Source organism: Echinops telfairi, unplaced genomic scaffold (assembly GCF_000313985.2).
Source record: "Echinops telfairi isolate 266 unplaced genomic scaffold, ASM31398v2 ScPeMD7_7458;HRSCAF=8496, whole genome shotgun sequence".
In the NCBI taxonomy this organism is placed as follows: Eukaryota; Metazoa; Chordata; class Mammalia; order Afrosoricida; family Tenrecidae; genus Echinops; species Echinops telfairi.
The window spans coordinates 11,180,915-11,200,243 of NW_022111358.1; the positions used below are offsets into that span (position 1 = coordinate 11,180,915).

Below are 19,329 nucleotides of genomic sequence, written 5' to 3' on the forward strand. Positions count from 1 at the left end.
GTTCACTGTATTTATAGCTGCCATTGTCTAGTTAGTTAAAGGGCATGGTTACAAGGACTTTGTCGGCCGACTTTGAATGGAGGGACTAAGGGGAAGAGTGAGCAAAGGCCCTGGGGTCTGGGGAAGCCTCCTGTCTGGATCAGACTCTCAAGACCTTTAGAGCTGGTCTTGTTGACATGGGAAGGACAGCCATGTGCTTGCTTGCCTACACAGCTTGATCCCGACGAGCTCACATGCCCATGAAAGGTTAGGAATGTGTCTCCAACGTTGGGTTGTGTTTTTCCTCTATTGCCAGGTGATTGTTGATGAACAGAACCTGGATTTCCTGTTGTCCTACACCATCTCTGCTATCCAGCAATGTAGTCCCTGGACGCACATGGAAATTCTACAAGCCCTGGCGGCTCTGGTTTACTGCAACGGCTCAAAATGTCAGAAGGTAATTGAAACTGTGGTTATGAGTTGGGCTGCAATCTGCAAGGCCAGCAGTTCAAAACCACAGCTGCTCTGTAGGAGAAAAATGGGGCTTTCTACTCCCGTAAGTAGCTATATTCTCAGAAACTCATAGGGCAGTTCTGTCCCGTCCCGCAGGATTGCTGTGAGTCAGCATCAGCTCAATGGTAGTAAGTTTCGTGGGGGGGGTTGTCCTTCCTTTGAAAGGTTAGGAGTCCAGGCTCTGCAACCAGTACGCCGTGTTAAAGTTTTTAACCTGATGGCTAACCTTGAGTAAGAAGTGTGACACAGAAAGATTTACCTAGCAGTTAGTCTTTTGGCATCTGCTGACTCTGTAGATGAAGATAAAATCTGTCTAACGAATAATATTTTTTGAGGCGCCTTTCTTTGATCAACGTTGGCTGTGACTTTCGTTTTAGTATCTCCCAGACTTGGTGGGCAAGACCGGACTCTTGATGAAGCTGAGTGACCCGGCTCAGGCTGACCCAGAAGTGAGGAGGGCTGCAGTGCACTGCATGGCAAACTTATGCCTCAGGTACGTGGGGCCGTCGTCGTTGTCTTAAGATAAGACCTTGTCTTGGGCTCTCTGTAAGCGACTCACTGCATTGTACGCTAGAAAGAACCGAGAAAAATGACCGACTGTGCATTTCCCACATCCATTGCTTATCGAATCTTGTTAATTTTTCATTTTTCTATTTTAGTATTACTGTAAAATAAAACTTAAAAATAAATTGAAGAAGAAAATAGACTAGCATTATACCCCTAAAATAGGACAGAAGAGCTCCTATCTGCCACATGTCAGGGTTTTGTTCTCTATCAATATAAATCCTGTCTTAACTCATTTAGAAAGATATGTTTGTATGACTTGAAGCGGTGGTGACGCTGCTCTGTCAAGGCCAGTCTCTGCTGTCTTAAGAACGTGGATCTAACCCCAGCTGCCGAGTTGTAGGTTCACGCGACAAAGAAGGGTGACCGTGAGCTTGAGTGGATTGATGGCGTCTTGTCCAGTGGCTGCGAAGAGGGGGTAGCAGTGTGATTCTGGCTCCACGGGCCCCGCCTCTCTGGTTGTCTGCTCAGATCTGAGCATGATTCCTTTTTCACTGTAAGCTTCTGTAACCCTTCCCTTTGGAAATCAGTCCTCACCCTTCATATTCCTTCCAGCCGGTGGCTGCCCCGCAGCGGAGCGTAACCAACTGGGCTGCATCATTCCCTCCGTAGTTGCATTCCGTTCAAGCGTGGACCCCAGCTCAGTTATTCTGGCCACTGCTGTTGTCAGTCCTGACTCTTTTGCAAACCCATTTTGAAAGAGACTGTGTTGGTTTGTCCCATGCTCATTTCAGTGTGCCAGGACAGCCGTGTTTGGATGAGCCCTACCAGAGGATATGCTTCCAAACTTTCCTGACCACGTTACAGTCACCAAAACCGTGTGACATGGACGATATCACATTCTGCATGGTAGGTGGGAGTGTCGCTACTTTTGGGACTGTTAGCGATGTGTTGGGAAGCAGCAATAGAACAGAGGCAATTGCTAAAGAGCTTAATTTGTTGCTGCATTTTATGTCAGTTTTACCGAAAGGTCTAGACACAGTGGAGGGTCTATAACGGGAAGAGACTGAAGTTGTACATTTTGGGAGTAAATGACAACAAAACCATTTTTGTTTATTTGCTTGTTTGGGGTGGGTTTGTTTTTACAAGTCTAGGTTTGAAAAAGACTTATTTTTAAAAATATTTTATTCACAACTGTAAAAGCAACATAAATGCAAGCTAGCAACTGCTTTTGAAATGGAAGGAAAGAGGGTTAATTTTAGCATATCTATGATATTATTTTTCTTTTAAAAAATCTGATGCAAATATGGCCATTTTGTAGCATGTACCAAATTTCAAGTAACAGATTTCAAATATCATAGATGTTGAGGAGGTGAAAGGTACTTTTAATCCCCCCTCAGCGATATCCACTTGTCCCCAAGTGGTTTTCTATGTGTGAGTAAGGACACTTACACATTTCTAATGGGATCATATTAAATAATACCATTTTACAACTTATTCTTTATCTTCTTTGAGTTACTTCTTCGAGTTGGGACTAAGATATGGTAGGATTCTTAAGAGGAATATATGAACTAATGTAATTCAAATATTTGTTGATATTGTTGAGCTTCACTTGTAGCAAAGGAATATAATGTTTCTTATATTATAATTTGTAGAAATTGAAGTTTTTCCATTTGTCCACTATTGCAACAGAGGCTGCAGTTGACACTCCTGCATGCCTGGGCTAGCAGTCCGTAAGGATAGAGGCTTAGCACTGAGATTACTGAATCAAGAAACCAATTTTGTTCAGAATTACCTTTACAAACAGATTTTTTTTAAACCATCTGCTCCAACATAGATTCATTTCCTTTTAAGAGTTTTTGAGATTACTGTTGTAGCTCATCCCTGTCATCTACTCCCATTTTTATCACTACGCTACATTTGATTTCTTACCACATTCTTCCCACTAAATAGCTCTTCTTCTGTTTTTCTTGGTTACCATTTGTATATGCTGATTAATGAACGTGTACAATGAGAACACTCATTTACTAAGAGCACTCTTTTCCAGCAATTACTTGTGCAAGGAGTTCCCGCTGTACAACTCTGCTGTCTGGATCTTCATCTCTTCTTCTCTTGTCCCTGAGGTTACCTGTGACATTGGAAGACTTTTTCTCCTTTATCCTAAGTAATGCCAAACAGTTGATCCCTGCACACCCACATTTTATGCTGCTCCTCTAACTTGGTGTCCGTCCCCCGACCCCCCAGCTGTTACAAAACGCCTTGAAAGGGGTACAGTCGCTTCTCAATGGTGGGAAGAAGAAGCTGACGCAGGCTGAGGAACTGGGAGCCCTTCTAGCTGTGCTGAAGGTAAGGCGTTGCTCTGTGAAACCCCAGGCCCTCCTGGCGGTTCCGTTCCTTCCTGGCTGAGCCCCAGGTACAGCTTTACATCATCACCCTCAGATTAGCTTTAACTGTGACTTTGTAAGAGACAGAAAGACAATGTTTACGTTTAGCATGTAGTATTAAAGTTTGAGGGGGGCAGCCCCCCACGACTACTACCCACGGACGGGTTCGGTCAGCACAATTGTACAGTTGAGATATATAAGTATTATATTAAAGTCATCGAAAGCATGAGAGGTAGAGGAGAGATAGTACAATAATGCAGTCAGACACACTTCATGGTAGCATTGCTCACCTCAGCCCCGCTTGGTGGTCCACGGGGAGAGAGGGGGAAGGGAAGTAGGACGGGAAATGGAGCAAGGGAGAGAGGACTGGAGAGGAGAGGGGGAAAAGAGGGGAGCGAACACGGAGACCCCAGCGAGAGAGCGCTCTCTCTTGCTAGCCCAGGCCTATATCCCTTTTGGTGGTGTGCAAGCCCACTAATTACAGGTAAAGACCTAAGTCACGGAAGGGGTTGCACTATAGGTTACACAGCAATGAGAGGGGGTGATCTAGGGACATGCACGCAATAGGAAGAGGAGGGATTGGGGAGTATACATGTGACAAGATGGGCGGATCCTAGATTTAGGGTGGCAGTTTAACTTTGGATGTCACAGAGCCAGTTTGACTTATTCCTGGCTCAACTGATAGAGATCATTATCAGTAGGATGTGAACTCCGCCTACAGGAGCCTGTCCATTGGCCCCAGCAGCTGGGAGTGGGGGCCCTCTGCAGTTTGGCAACTGATGGCCCTCTGGGGGGAATGCCTGCGCATCTGACCTCCCCCCACAAAACAGTTTGGCAAAGGGACAGAATTGTGTCTCAGAATGGAGAAAAGGGGTTGGGTTTTGAGGTTTGACCTGTGGGTCATTTCATTTTAATGAACCTGCTTCTGCCTGTTTTGTTTGCATTTGAAAGGACAAACGAACTTCATGGCTTTCTCCTCCATATAGCAGGCTGCCTTACTTTAACTTCTAAGCCTGGCACACAGTGGGGAGTCCAGCAGCCTCTCTGGGACCCAGCTGCCACCCAATGCTGCCAGGAAGGAGCAGGATGCTTCCTGCTGATTTCGGGGCTAAGCTATGGTTGCTACTCCAGCTTTATCTGAAATAAACCCTGACCCTTGAATTCTTCTTTGTGGCATCTCCTCTGCACCCCAATATATTGGTGGATAATTAGATCTGGAGATAGGTAATATAGGTGAAACAATAAGGGCGTGCAACAGAGCAGGGGGAGTAAAGCAATGAAATCCCTGGGGAATACCAAATAGCCTTGGGGGCCAGGGCTTGGCACCCCATCAGACTCCACTGGAAAACACTCATAAAGGTTAACAAACAGACCTGGGACTATTTGTAGGCTTTTCTTTTTTGTTGTCGTTATTTGGGGCTTTTTTTCTTTTTTTGCTTTGTTTTGTTTTTGTGCTTATTCTTGGTTTTGCATATCTATCTAGATAAGATAGGCAGGATAAACAATCCAGAGGAGAAAACAATAGGACTGGTGGTTCCAGGGGGACACGGAGAAGGGGAGGTGGGGGAAATGAAGGAGGTACCAACTAACCAAGGGGTAAGGGAACAACAAGTGATCTAAAATCGATGGTGAGGAGGGTATAGGATGCCTGGTAGGGCTTCATCAAGGGCAATGTATTCGAGAAGAATTACTGAATCTCAAATGAAGCCTGAACATGATAGTGGGACAAGGGGAAAGTAAAAGGAAATAGAGGAAAGAACTAAGAGGCAAAGGGCATTTATAGAGGTCTAAATACAGGCATGTACATATGTGAATATATATAACGATAGGAAAATAGATCTATGTATATATACTTATATGTTATGTATTGAGGTAGCAGATGGGCATTAGACCTCTACTCATGTACACAAGAACACTTTGTTCTAATAACCTGGCATGGCATTCTGTGATGCTCACCTTCCCAACACGATCACTGAAGATAAAATGGGTGCATAAGCAAATATGGTGCAGAAAGCTGATGATGCCCAGCTATCAAAAGATATAGCATCTGGGGTCTTAACAGCTTGAAGATAAACAAGCTGCCATCTAGCTGAGAAGTAACAAAGCTCACATGAAAGAAGCACACCAGCCTGTGTGATCATGAGGTGTCGATGGGATCAGGTATCAGGCATCAAAGACCCAGAACAAAATATCATATTGATGTGAATGAGGGGGAGGGTGGAGTGGAGGCCCAAAGCCCATCTGTAGACAATTGGACATTCCCTCACAGAAGGGTCACAAGGGAGAGATGAGCCAATCAGGGTGCAGTACAGCACGGATGAAACATAACTTCCTTCTAGTTTTTTAATGCCCCCCCCCCACTTCATGACCCCAGTTCTACCTTACAAATCTGGCTAGGCCAGAGAATGTACACTGTACAGATAAGAGCTCGAAACAAGAACACACAGAATCCAGGACAGATAACTCCCTCAGGACCAATAATGAGAGTAGCAATACTAGGAGGGTAGAAGGAAGGTGGGGGTGGGGATGGAGAATGGGGGAACAGATCACAATAGTTGACATATAACCCTCTCCCAGGGGGCAAACAGCAAAACAACAGAAAAGTAGGTGAAGGGAAATGTCAGACAGTGTAAGACATGACAAAATAATTTATAAATTATCAGGGGTTCATGAGGGAGGGAGGTGGGGAGGGACAGGAAAAAATGAGCTGATACCAAGGGCGCAAGTAGAAAGCAAATGTTTTGAGAATGATGATGGCAACAAATGTACAAATGTGCTCAAGTAGAAAGAAAATGTTTTGAAAATAATGGCAACATATGTACAAATGTACTTCACACAATATATGAATGGATGGATTGTGATAAAAGCTGTAAGATCCCCTGATAAAATGATTTGAAAAGAAAGAAAGAAAAATTATAGATTAGTTTTATTCACACACACACACAAAAGGGGGATGGAGGAATAATTGGATAAAAATTAAAAAAATGATTGGGTAAATAAAATGTGACCTAATTTCGCCAGATCTCCCTGGAGGCCAGATGAGATTAAGGTCACCTTTTAAAATCCAAACTTGACAGTATCTATTTTCTGTCCTCTGTTTCTGTAATAAACTTCTAAACATGAATCAGTTTGTGTATGTGATCTAGGACCTGGTGAGTACTCCTGTTGAATGATTTGTGTTTTGTGTGTGTCTCCATGTTTAATCCTCATGATTAGAAATCCATGTTTCATGGACTCCCTGGACTGAACATAGAGATTCCTACGGTGTTATATCCAACTCTGCTTCCTCAGTATGACGGGCGACCGCCTGCCAGAGCACAGCAGTCCCAGCCATGCCCTTCTCGGCCGGCCATGGTATGTAAGTCCCCCGTTTCTCAATGTGTGCTGTGCATGCTGTCTTTCCTTTGCATCCCTACCGCCTGACAGACCCACCTTGAATTTGATTTCATTTTAGGGTGTTAGCAGGATAAATTTAAAATCAGGCTGTTGAAAATACTAGTTAAAGCACCTTTTACCTTCTAGAACCCTTGCTCGTCGTGTAGTGGTTACGCATTGGGCTGCGACCCACAGGTTCCGCAGTTCAAAACCACCAGCCTCTCCGCAGGGGAAAGACGGGGCTTTCTACTCCTGTAACAGTTACCGTCTCAGAAACTCACGGGCCGTTCTACTCTGTCCTGTAGGGTTGATATGAGCTGACCTTGACTCGGTGGCAGTGAGTTTGAGGGGCCATGGAACAGTTATAAAAAATGAGCATTCGCTTTTATACTGAACTTTATATATACTTTACACCTTAAACAAGCTATACTTCCTCATTTCAAAATTATTGAAGGCCAGGGTCCAGGATGCTCTGTAAAGGGCTAGATAGTTGGGAAAGACCCTCCAGCTATTCACCACCTGACACATGGCCCTCACTATCGGTCAGTTCCTGGGCCTTGCACTTGGCATTTGTTATTGCCAAGCTGACTTCACCAATGCGCAGCGTCGGCAGAGCTTTCCCTGTGCTCCTCAGGTGGAATGCCGAGTAGTGAGCGTCAGGAAGTACAGGGTGCTCTGAGAACATCCTGGAGGCACCGGCCAAATGAGGGCGTAAGACGAGCTGTCCGTAGGGTTTTCAAGGGTGAAGTCTTTTACAAGCAGACGGCCACCTGGTGCTGCTGCCGAGCAGTTGGTAGGTTCCAACGGCTGCCTTCTCGGTTAGCAGCAGAGCCAGTGTACCACTGCCTTCCAGTCCATTCTAACTCACAGCAACCCTGTAGAACAGGGCCGAACTGGCCTGTGGGTTGTTGAAACCTAACTCTTGATGGGAGTCTAAAGTCTTCGTCTTTCCCCCACGGAGCAGCTGGTGGTCTGGAACTGCTCACCATGCGGTTATCAGCCCAATGCATAACGCACGAGCAGAGGCCAAACTCAAGTAGGCCTTGTTTGATGTGCCATGGAGTTTGGGTTTTTAGCCTGCAGGTGCCGGGGATTCATTGAAGAATCTTATGTAAGAGAGAGATGTGATTCATTTGCCTCTTAGAAAAATCACAGTAATCCTAGGGAGATGTGCTGAGATCCATATTTCTCCAAGGCCAGGACTGGTCATCTGGAGGGGGCACAGATTCCAGAGAGCGCAGCGAGTTGGAGAAAAAAAAGAAACTGGCTTTTCCCAATCTCTGCGAAGTACCAGTGCCCTAAAAGATGCTGTGCGTATCATGAGTTCACTTCTCGGCTGTGCAGCTGGAGCCGTCCTAGCTATGTCTCTTATTTGGAGAGCTAGGCAGATTGTCTCGGGGAGCCCTATGAGGAAAGGCTGGATCCTTCACACCTGCTGTGAAGGGTGGATGGTGTTACCTGTGCTTAGGGAGAAGGAGGCAAAGCTCAGAGAGACAAAATGATTTGCCTGGGGCCGTGGCGGCAGAATTGGAACCCAGGCCTCGTAGGTTGGCCTGCCCCATGTGTCCCTTCTTTCTCGCAGTTGGGTAGCACGGTGCCTGCTGACACGTAGGGTATTAAGTAAGTGCCACGCTCTCTCTTCCCTCCTCTTCTTTCTTCTCACTCCCACTGGGAACAAATGCTGTATTTGTCAGCTGAGAGGAAGTACCGGTGAGTCCGCTAAAAGCTGTCTTGACATAGCTTTCATATATGTTTTCACTTGCTCCTGAAATCAGAATAAAAAGAAAAAAGCAAAAGTTAAACCAAGGAAAGTCCAGCACGGGGAGGAGGAGGAGGAGGAGGAGGAGGACTCCAGCGGCGAGATGGAAGCCAGCCCAGTCCCGGGCAGAGCGGACCTGCCTAGAGGGAGCCTGCTCTGGGCCTCCTCCCCGGGCGTCCAGAGTCTGCCACCGGATGGAAGTGGGGCTACAGGGAAAGCTCGCTCCTCCTCGCGCTTCACTTCTTCCGGTTGGAAACGAGCCAGCAGCAGCGAATCCGACTATTCTGATGCCGAGGGAGGCATGCAGAGTAAAGTGAGGTAGTTGTTTTCTGTAATATTTTCCTGTCCTAAATCATATTTAAGCTTATAATTTGACTCCCAACAATTGTGATACCCTGATGTGGGCTTTGTGTTACTGTGAAAATGCCTCACTACTTGAACTTTGTACATGCTTCTCGGTGGTCATCTCTGAGAGGCTTTTATGCCCCCGCCCAACTCAACTTTGAGTGTCCTGTGTTGCAATTATCTCAAACTGCTCCTGTCCCATTCATCAGCTTCTCAGGGGCAGGGGCTTGTTAATTATGTCTGCCACGTCTCGTGTGCATGTAAAGTACCGCGTCTCGTGTGCATATAAAGTACCGCGTCGGGTGCATATCAAGGCAACCAGTCCCTATTGGTTGAATGGGTGAGTGGATGAATGGACAGATATTCTGCTGTATTGCATATCTTAAAGCTAGTCTCAAGATGTTGCCCTCCTACTGTCTAATGTGGTTTTTGATTGTGACTTTATTAACTTGTTATCTAAGTTATACTCTGATGTGTTTTGATCATGGCTTGAAAAGTTACATATTTTAATATCCAGTTACCTTTGGGGCTTATTCAGAATGTTAGTTTTCTCTGCACATCCCTTGAAAAGTCTGGAATAAGTAGCATTTCGTGTTCTTTTGTTGTGCATTTCATGTTCATACGTTTTAAATCTGTTGACTGTCTTCCGCCCACCCTTGTGCATTCCAGGTCTTACCAAGCCAGAGTGCGCCAAGGAGCACTGGCTTGTTTTCTCTCTACTGTAAAATCCGTGGAAAACAAGGTTCTTTATGGCTACTGGTCTGCCTTTGTTCCCGATACCCCTGAACTGGGCAGCCCCCAGTCTGTGTCGTTGATGACTCTTACATTAAAAGACCCTTCTCCAAAGGTAAGAGCGCTTAAGCTTTATGGTAAAAAAGGGAAAACGATCCACCTTCTTATCTGAAAACAGCGCTTAGTAATATTAATGCACGTCCTTACTCGAGGAACTGGCAGACAAGAGACGAAGTAGCAGTCAGGGGAACGTGTGAAAAAGCACTTTGAGGTCGCCTCCTGCCCAGTGAGCACTCTTGAGTTATCACTGGTGCAGCTACCCTTCTCCCTGTTTCTGACCATGTCAACTGAAGTGTTCCTTGTAACAGCAAAAAGTCAGACGTGGCTTGGGCACCATAATGGGCATCATGCCATAATGGTTGGGAAGCATGTGGAAGGCTTAGAAGAATGCTTATAAACATAAGATGTAGAACACTATATGCAATATGATTGCAACTAGAGTTTTCTGTTCCTCAGATCACATGTAATAAATACATGTTTTCGTGAGAAACATTTTACGTGTTAAAGGACAGCTTTTTGTCTGTATGATGGGGCACTTCTGGACTGTGCCAGCTTGTTAGGTGCCTAGACTCCCAGCAATCCCCTGCACAGCAGAACCAAGCAGTGCCCGGGCCCGCGCCATCCTCGCCGTTGTTAGTTGGAGCCATTTGCAGCCGCTGTGGCCGTCCACCTGGTCGAGGTCTTCTTCGTTCGTTGGTCCTCCACTTCACCAGCACGATGTCCTTCTCCAGGGACTGGTCTCTTCTGATAATAAGTCTGCAGCATGTGAGACAGAGTCAATGCGTTGTAGCAGCTATATCAGTAAGAGACTTATTAAAAAGACTTCTAGAGTGTGGTATGAAAAAATTATAAGTATCAGCTCATGCAATTGGACTGTAATAGCGTTTTAATTGATCAGCACTAGATTACGAGGAGTGGCACGTGTCAAAAGGCCACGTGGTCACCTTTCAGGTCCTCGTGGTGAGTAGCCAGGATTAAACGCAGGCTCTTATCACAGGTGCTCTTTTACTTTCAGGCTCGTGGCCGGTTCTCAGGTGGCAGGCTCTAGATTCAACTGCAAATACGCTTCTCATTGGCCCACTGAGAAATTTTCCAAAGACAAATGGAAAGAGAGAATGATGATTAGACTCAGCCAAGATACCAACAGTAGGCAGAGATTACTTTTAGAAACCTGGAACATAAGATGCTAGACTGGATAATTGGGAAGGAAAAAACAGCCGTTTCTTTTGGGATTTGGCAGTGCGGTGGCACTTGGGAAACTGTCACCTGCTTGCATGTTACACATGTGCTTCAGAAAGCACACCTGGTATTTCCAGGCAGCCCAAAGCAAATTGTCAATAAAAACATGACTGATTTAAGAATTACTTTTATATGATTTCCTTAGGTATTACAAAGTTAGACTATGGAGATGTATTATGAAGACTTGGTCCAGAAACAATTTAGAAGGCAACTTTCTCTTAAGAATTTTTAGCCTGCTTTTCAAACTCCGTGATGATTATTTCTGTTTTGAAGAGTTAAGAAATGTGGTAACAAATGAAAACATAGATAATTTGTAGCATAGCTAGAAAAGTAGATGCAAAATGCTAGAATGGTAGGAATTTTCTCTAATAGGGCCCAGCTAAGACCTTGAGGCACAATCTTAGTGTAGACGTCTCCAGATCTGAAGGCCTGACATGATGTTCAAATGCCTCCTAAGAACCAACCAGCACTGGTAGTGCGAGCTCGTGAAATGACCCCTGAAGCGTGCGAAGAAAGACCAGGGTTTGGACAGAGTCAAAGAAGACCGTCGAGTGTGCTGGACTCAATCTTCTGTAGTCTCCTTTCCCAGCAGCGACTTCTTAAAAGCTTCGCCCTCCCGGAAGCATTCTGAAACCAAGCGTCCTTAAAGAAAGGAAAACAGAAGGGCTGGCCGAGCGACCTCGGCAAACATTTTTGCTACATTTCTAAATAGCAAAAAGGGAAACTGTTTTTCGGTTTCCTGAACAAGCCTGTATGCCCAAGGAAGTGAAAGTGGACAGCCGTTCAGCGGAACACGCGGGTGTTTCTGTGATGGAAAAGTCCTTCGTCCAACACTGTAAAGATTCAGACCATCAAAACGTAATGCAAGGAGCTCTCTGGAGAGCTGCACCTACCATGGTCTGCTTGCACCTCGCTGATTTCTGCTGCAAGTGCAGACTGGGCCTGGCACCCAGTGTATTAAATATTGATGTAAGAATAAAGGAAGCCACTTAAACCAGATTCAGTGTTGAAAGTGACATTTTTCGCAACAGCACAGGCATATGGAAAGGGGTTTAGAGGAAATGAAATCAGAATCATAACAAGTGTAAAGTATAATGTGTTACAGGATTAAACTTCTATATAGATGTTCTTTCTCGTGGGGGAAGCATTAGCCAATACCCTGTCTCAGTTCCTGACACTGAGCACTCCTTGTGGCTGCAGAGAGTCGAGAGCACAATGTCCGTGCAACGTTTGGTGTTAAGCAGACTCCAGAGGGGTGTATTTTTCCCACCACACTGCCTATTTCATTCTGTCTTAGATGGCTTCAAAGCCCTTATGCTCGAGTAGAGCAAACCTCTAATCTTAAGTGGTTCTCATGCTCAGAAGTTCAGCTTTTATTACTGTCCATAGCTAAGATTGATTCCGTACGGTCAGAAAGCCTGGCAGCATGTGATTGGAGGCATTTGAAGAGGTGGGTGCTGCAAGTGGTCTAGCTCAGATAACACGCACGCCGCACGCTCTGAGTCAGAATCGCCTCTGGCACCCGGTGGCCTGGCGGTGGTGCCTCATTTCCCTTTGAGTGCCGCACCTTCTACATGTGGTCGGAGGGACGTGTGTGAAAACACGGTGGCCCCTGGGCACTCCCAGGCCTTTATTTCTCTAAGCAAAATGATTTTAAACACTTTGAAAATTAAAATTGACACGCGGAAAGGAAGAACAGGAAGTGGCTCCTGCCTTTTCACTAACAGACGTGACCCCCCTTGAAATTCCAGACGCGTGCCTGTGCGCTGCAGGTTCTGTCCGCCATCCTGGACGGCTCCAAGCAGTTCCTGTCTGTCGCCGAAGACACCAGCGACCACAGGCGGGCCTTCACGCCCTTCTCCGTCGCGATCGCGTGCAGCATCAGAGAGTTGCACCGGTGTCTTCTGTTGGCGCTGGCGGCCGAGTCCTCGTCACAAACCCTCACTCAGATCATGAAGGTAACTGTGCCCAGTTGTCTTCTGTAAGTAGCCTTTATTTACGCAGCAAAGGCATATTTAGGTGAAATGTGAAGTTACAGTATGTATTATACCTTTGAAAAGAAAAAAAAGGTGTATCAAAAGGAGTTTAGGGGAAATGAAATCAGAATCAGAAGAGGTATAATTTGTGGTATGTGTTATCTGTGGGTTCCTAAAGGCATTCTCTGTTTGCATTGCGAGAGGTGTTATCAGTCTCCCAGAGAGACTTAAGAATATAAGTAACTATAGCGCTTTGATGAAAGATATGCTAACCTACTCGTCCGACATTACTTACAATCTCTGCATGTTCCAGTCCATGATTCATTCAAATGCTCCTCTGTCTTCAATATGAAGTTGTGCCATTGAAAGCACACAAGTCTTCCCCCTTCGCCTCCCAAAGGATGATGTTCAAATAAGTGTAAACACTTTACTTTTTAACAGAAATGCTATAAAATTTGGTTTCTAGCCTGTGGCTTAATCAAGCCTGTTGACAAGACTGCTGTCTCACTTGTCTTTTTCAGTGCCTTGCCAACTTGGTGTCCAATGCACCTTATAACCGTCTGAAACTCAGCCTGCTGACCAAAGTCTGGAACCAGATAAAGCCTTACATCCGCCACAAAGGTGGGTGCCGTCAGTCAGGCTTCGACAGAGAGACAGTACCAGCAGGGTCTTGGTGTGTCTTCATGGAAAGATTTATTGGAAGGCCTCGGGTCACTCAGTTGGGGGTGTTGCCTGTCTAGCAAGCTGGCAGGCTGGAAACCGGTAGGAATGAATGCTAGAGTTCTGAAGCAGACTTTCCGGGGTAGTTCAGGTTTTGATTTTAAGGCCCATCCACAATATCCAAGTAACCTTTCCTTAAAGTCAGCGGATTGTAGATGCTAAGCACGTCTTCAGAATACCTTCGCAGCTACATCTCAATTAGTGTATGATGAATTAACTAGATCCTAATAAGAAAAAGTATCGGAGCATTTTCACATATCTTTCTAAATATTCTAATGGAGAAGTAGGAACGTGGACTGATATTTACCTACTATTTACAGTGCTAAGAAGTCTACTATTCCCACAGCCAGAAGGGACCAGCTGTTTCTCCAGCCCTATGTTTGACACCTGTAGCACGGTAGGGCTCCCTGGAGGAAATGAGACCGAGGATCCGCTGTACAGCTCAATACCTCTCTGATGCTTCAGTGCGATGATTTGGTATCCCTGTAGAATTAGGACGGAGCCTAGAGCATTGGGTCCCCCTCTGATGTTTAATAATTTATATCCTTTACGCATATAGGTAGAAGATGGGGCTGTATGACTGAATGGATAGACATATAGATGTCGTACTCTTTGGAAAAAGAAATGAATACAAAACCTAACTTCCATAGCATTTCCTCTAATTCCCGGATATAATCCCAGAACTTCAAGTTCCCCACTGACTCCAGAGTCTTACTCCCTAACTTACTTCCACACATAAAAGACTTTCAGAAAGTTTGTGGAGAACTTCCCATTATTTTTTAATCCCACTTTGACACGAACCTTTTAAGCTACGCAGGACCTATCGAGGCTGTTAAAGAGCCTGTGGTGGCCACTTGGAGGCCTGTGGTGCACCTGGCCCAAGCCATGGAGAGTCTCGGCTGCTTTCATATGTATGTGGGAGCTGGACAATGAATAAGAAAGACCAGAGGGAAAGATACATGTAATTACGGTGTTGGTAAGGAATGTGGGCAATACCACGGACTGCCCGAAGAACACACACGTCAGGCCTGGAAAGAGCCCAGCCTCAGCGCTCCTCAGAAGTGAGAACAGAGGCTGCCGCTCGTGGACTTGGGCGACTGGTCCCGGGAAAGGGCATATGCTCCGGAAACTAGAAGGACAGTGAACAGGAGAGCCTCGGTGAAATGGATCGGCACTGCAGCGGCAACAGTGGCTCCCACCGCATCATTGTGAGGCCGGCCAGCACTGGGCCGCGTGTGTCTCGGACACTGGGTCGCTGTGAGTTGGAGCCAATTGGACAGCATCTACCAGCCACCTTGTATTCGATGCATACGCTTACCTTTAAGATACCTGTGTTTCTGTGAGCTTTAAGATCTGGCCTGATGAGTGAAGTGTTTCCATCAGAATGGTAGATTTTGGAGTTTGGGTGTTTTGGGGACAACATGGGCAGGGCCCTGGGACTAACAAGTGTCCCAAGGAAGCAGAGTCTCCCACCCAGTGCCTTTGTGCCTTCTTGCATCTGTGCCCTCGCTTCCTCCTGTAGGGAAAGTTATACCTACTTCATCACGCACATCTCCAATGAGTGATGGCAAGTAAATCAAGCCGTCTGTGCCTTTCACTGATTTGTGAACCGAGCCCAGAAAGAGAAATCGGCTGTAGGGCCCTCATCACATTAGCCACAGAAGGAAGATTGAAACCACCCACGCCTCCTAACTGTCCACTGCTCAACTGTGTCTGTAAGCTAAGCGGAGTCAGCCGTGTCTCAGAGGTCCCTCGTGTCTGGCTCTGTGCTCCAGTTAGCAAGATGTTCAAATCCACAGAAAACTCAAAAGAACAATGCAGTCAAGATCCGTGAACTCTGCCTAGATTTAATCATCGTTGACATTTGTCCGACTCGCTTTCTCTCTATATATACGTGTGCCTGTGTGTGTAGGACAGCTTTTCCTTAAACCATGGAGAGTCCGTTGAAGATATGAGACTTCATCAAGTACCTCACACATCTCAGAATAAAGACAGGTTCCTGAAAACAAAACTGTGATCAACCGTGACGCCGTAGTATGGTTGATTAGTACTGTTAGCTAATTTGGGAGAAAGATGAGACTTTCTACTCCCATAAAGAGGTACCGTCTCGGAAACCCACAGAGGCAGTTCTACCCTGCCCTGTTGAGTCGCTGTGAGTCGGAACTGACGTGTGGTTTTGGCTTGAGTTGGTGTTCTCTAAAAATCCACATTCAAATTTCTCCTCATGGCCCCAAAAGTCTCTTACTGCTTTAAAAAATGAACAAAACAAAAAGTCATTCTTGTTTCATGCTTGCCTTTAGTGGTCACTTGAGTTTTGTTTAGAGTAGTCCACCCATGCTGCCCCCCATGATTTTGGAAGAGTCCAAAGCAGTTGTCTTTTTTTTTTTTTTTTTAAGATTATTTTATCAGGGGCTCTTAAAGCTCTTATGATAATCCATACATCAATTGTGTCAAGCATGTGTGTACATATGCTGTCATTTTCATTTTCTAAGCATTTACTTTCTGTTTGAGTCCTTGCTATCAGCTGCTCGTTTTCCCCTCCTTCTCCCACCCTCCCACCCTCGTGAACCCTTGATAAATTATGTCATTATTTTCATAACCCCTGTGTCCCTTCTTCACCCACGTTTCTGTTGTTCATCCCCCTGGCGGAGGGGGTTATGTGTCTATTATTGCGGTCAGTTCCCCCTGCTATCACCGCTCCCATTTCTGTTCTTGAGGGGTTTAACTGACCTGTTTTCCATGTGTCGTGAGCTCTTATCTGTACCGGTGTACATGCTCCAGTCTAGCCAGAACTGAAAGGCAGGACTGGGGTCATGATGGTGGTGGGTGAGGAAGCCTCAAGGAACCAGAGGAATATTGTGTGTTTCATGGGTGCTATACTGCGCCCTGGTTGACTCATCCCTTCCTTGGGACCCTCCTGTGAGGGTCCAAAGCAGTTGTCTTAATGAATGTCTGAATGCCTCACATTCTGGATTTGTCTGTTTCTTCGCAGTGTCGGCTTAACTTGCAATTCTGCCCCATGTGTTTCCTTGAGGTCTAGAGGTTTGATGAAGTTCAGGTTAAACCTGCTTACCGGGGACAGCTGTGCTCCTTAGTGGTGGTCCTTGTGGTCACATGCTGAAAGGCTCTGTTCCCTCTGGCAGATGTTAATGTTCGTGTGTCCAGCCTCACACTCCTGGGAGCTATCGTGTCCACCCATGCACCTCTACCTGAAGTGCAGCTACTTCTACAACAGCCTTGTGCTTCTGGACTCGGTAGTAGCAACCCAGCAACTCCTCATCAGCCTGATTGGTGGAAGAAAGCCCCCTGGGGACCCTCTCTGGAAGAAACTACAGTCAGCTCACCAAAGGGGTCTTCCGAGCCCTGCTGGCTCATTCGACTGTGCATTTCCATTGTTGTGCTGCCCAGGGAGGACTCCGGCTCCAGTAGTGAGGCGGGCTCAGCCGCAGGAAGTACCTATGAACCATCCCCCATGCGCCTGGAGGCCTTACAGGTAGGAGGTTTCAGTTCCTCAGCTTGACCATCCTTCCTTCTGAGAGTGATCGTGAGCAAGCGGTGAGGGCCTGAAGTAACGTCAAGCTGAGCTCTGTGTAAGCGATGTTAGTGGGAGCTGGGTTCTTGGTGGGTGGGTGGGTGGGTGGTGGTTTTATGTTGAGGGGCTCGTAGTGGAAATAACAGGTTCATTCCATTCTGTTTCCGTTGCATATTATTTTAGTCACCTCTGGTATCATAGGTTACATCATTGATGCTGAAAGAAATCGTACATTAGCTCTTTCATTCCTGCAAATTAAAGTTAAATGTTTCATTCCCTGGTTTGTATCTGTTTAGCAAAAACAAAGAATTGCTCCCTCAATGGAAGTAAACAACCTATACAAAAATACTTATTTTTCTCTCCTTAGAAATGGACTTCGTCCTGACACGGACTTCATCCGGAGTTCTTCTGCTAATTAAACACATTCTTTAACTTTTTCAACCTTAACTTCAGCTTGAAAAGTTCAATTATCTACCTCTAAGAATTGTTCCGAGGCTCAAATGAGATATTAATTAAATTTCTTTTGAAACCATAAAGCCCCGTAAAATTAAATGGTATAGTTAACTGGTTTCAATCGTGAAATAAATAATACTCCTCATTTCATTCACAGTCAGATTTTAGCCGTTGCCGAGTGTGAATGATTTCTGATATGTGAAAACATCTTTCTGGCCATCTGAACCCTGAGTTCGGGTCTGGGGTTAATTCTCTGCCTCTGTTGGTTCTCTCCGCAGGTGCTGGCTCATTTGGCTAGAGGCTACTTTTCCATGACTCAGGTTTACCTGCTAGAACTTGGAGAGCTTATCTGCAAGTGCATGGAGGAAGCCGACCCATCGGTTCAGCTTCACGGAGCAAAGGTAGCATTTCACGAACAGCAGCGTGCTTTTCCCCGTGTTACCTTATGTCAGGCTTCTTGCCTCTGCTGCATGTCCGTGAACTTGCAGGCTTCATGGAGAAGGTTTGAATACAGACACCTTTTTTGTTCTGTTTTGTTTTTAACATTGACCAACATAGTCTTTGTTTCGAAACGAAAATTTGAAGAATAAATTAAATTACCATCAGCAGCAAGTTCACCTAGTCCATTTTGGTCCATCCATTTCATGAAGTAGATAACCATGAAGACTCGTCGTGGAAAAAGAGAACATATTAGGAGGAAAAATATGTATACTATATAATTACAGGGGTCCATGGGCCATTTTCTCCTAAGGGTTTATATATGTTTTTCTTCAATGAGACTACTTTATGATAATTCTAAGTACAATTTCCAAATTTCATAAGAGAATTTACAAACTAGAAGAAATGTTATAAGACTGGTTCTTATGAAACCCCAGAAGACAATAGTAGTACCAGCCCTGGGGATAATCACACTTATTTTACACAGATGTCTGGGTAAAATATGCACATACATTTATGGTTCGTCACAAAGCTGTTAAGATTTTGTCGAGCAGAGATGGAAAGGACACAGTCCCTGTACCAGAAAGACCTGATCCACGTTCAACCGCTCGAAGAGGTCATGTCTGAAGAACCGTGCTCGGGAGGAAGAAGGCATAGCCCAAAGCAAGGCTCGGGAATTAATGGAGCACCGACTGAAGCGCGCCAGCACGCTGGCACAGCAGTGGAAGCACCCACTAGTCTGCCCACAAAGCCAGAAGAGCGCTACCTGGGCATCCTACTGCAACAGATCCCGACTGGTGCCCATGTGAGAAGGCCTACTTAGCCGGGTGTAGAAATTACTGAACAATATAATCAATACCGCATGCAGGTGCATTTTTATTGAATGCTACTCATTCAATCCTATCAAAGAGAATTATACAATCACCGCCACATCTATCCTAGAGCACCTCCCCTCCCCCGTGGTTAAATCTCCTTTAAAACAAGTTGTGCAATCACAATCCATTCCAGTGCGCCCTCTCCCCTCCTGCCTTCATTATTTACTCCCCAAATCCCCTTTCCTTCCCCATCCCCCATCCCGGCATTCCCTATAACACTTTGTACCAGTTATTATCATTATACGTCCACTCCTCCTGTGCTTCACCACTGAGAAACCCCACAGAAAACACTGAAAGACAAACCGCACTAAGTTGGTAAAGATAAGATCGTATTAGTATAAAGATAAAAATACAAATAATGGGTGAGAGGGAGAAGACCCCTGTCAACATTCAAAAAGCCAGGGAAGGGGTCAGGTGTCATGCATCATCAGAACAAAAAATCTTA

General features: G+C 45.6%; 1 protein-coding gene across 1 annotated transcript in view; it reads left to right on the top strand.

Annotated features, from left to right (window-relative positions):
* The window catches only part of HEATR6 (HEAT repeat containing 6), a 33,768-nt gene that overhangs the window by 5,218 nt on the left and 9,221 nt on the right, over nucleotides 1-19,329 (top strand). The window contains exons 3-13 of the mRNA XM_004707361.2: nucleotides 296-436; nucleotides 870-985; nucleotides 1,791-1,905; nucleotides 3,241-3,342; nucleotides 6,597-6,734; nucleotides 8,531-8,832; nucleotides 9,529-9,706; nucleotides 12,642-12,848; nucleotides 13,388-13,487; nucleotides 16,730-17,079; nucleotides 17,850-17,972. Coding sequence (XP_004707418.1) covers nucleotides 296-436; nucleotides 870-985; nucleotides 1,791-1,905; nucleotides 3,241-3,342; nucleotides 6,597-6,734; nucleotides 8,531-8,832; nucleotides 9,529-9,706; nucleotides 12,642-12,848; nucleotides 13,388-13,487; nucleotides 16,730-17,079; nucleotides 17,850-17,972 — 1,872 coding nt within the window. The remainder of the gene's footprint in view (nucleotides 1-295; nucleotides 437-869; nucleotides 986-1,790; nucleotides 1,906-3,240; nucleotides 3,343-6,596; nucleotides 6,735-8,530; nucleotides 8,833-9,528; nucleotides 9,707-12,641; nucleotides 12,849-13,387; nucleotides 13,488-16,729; nucleotides 17,080-17,849; nucleotides 17,973-19,329) is intronic.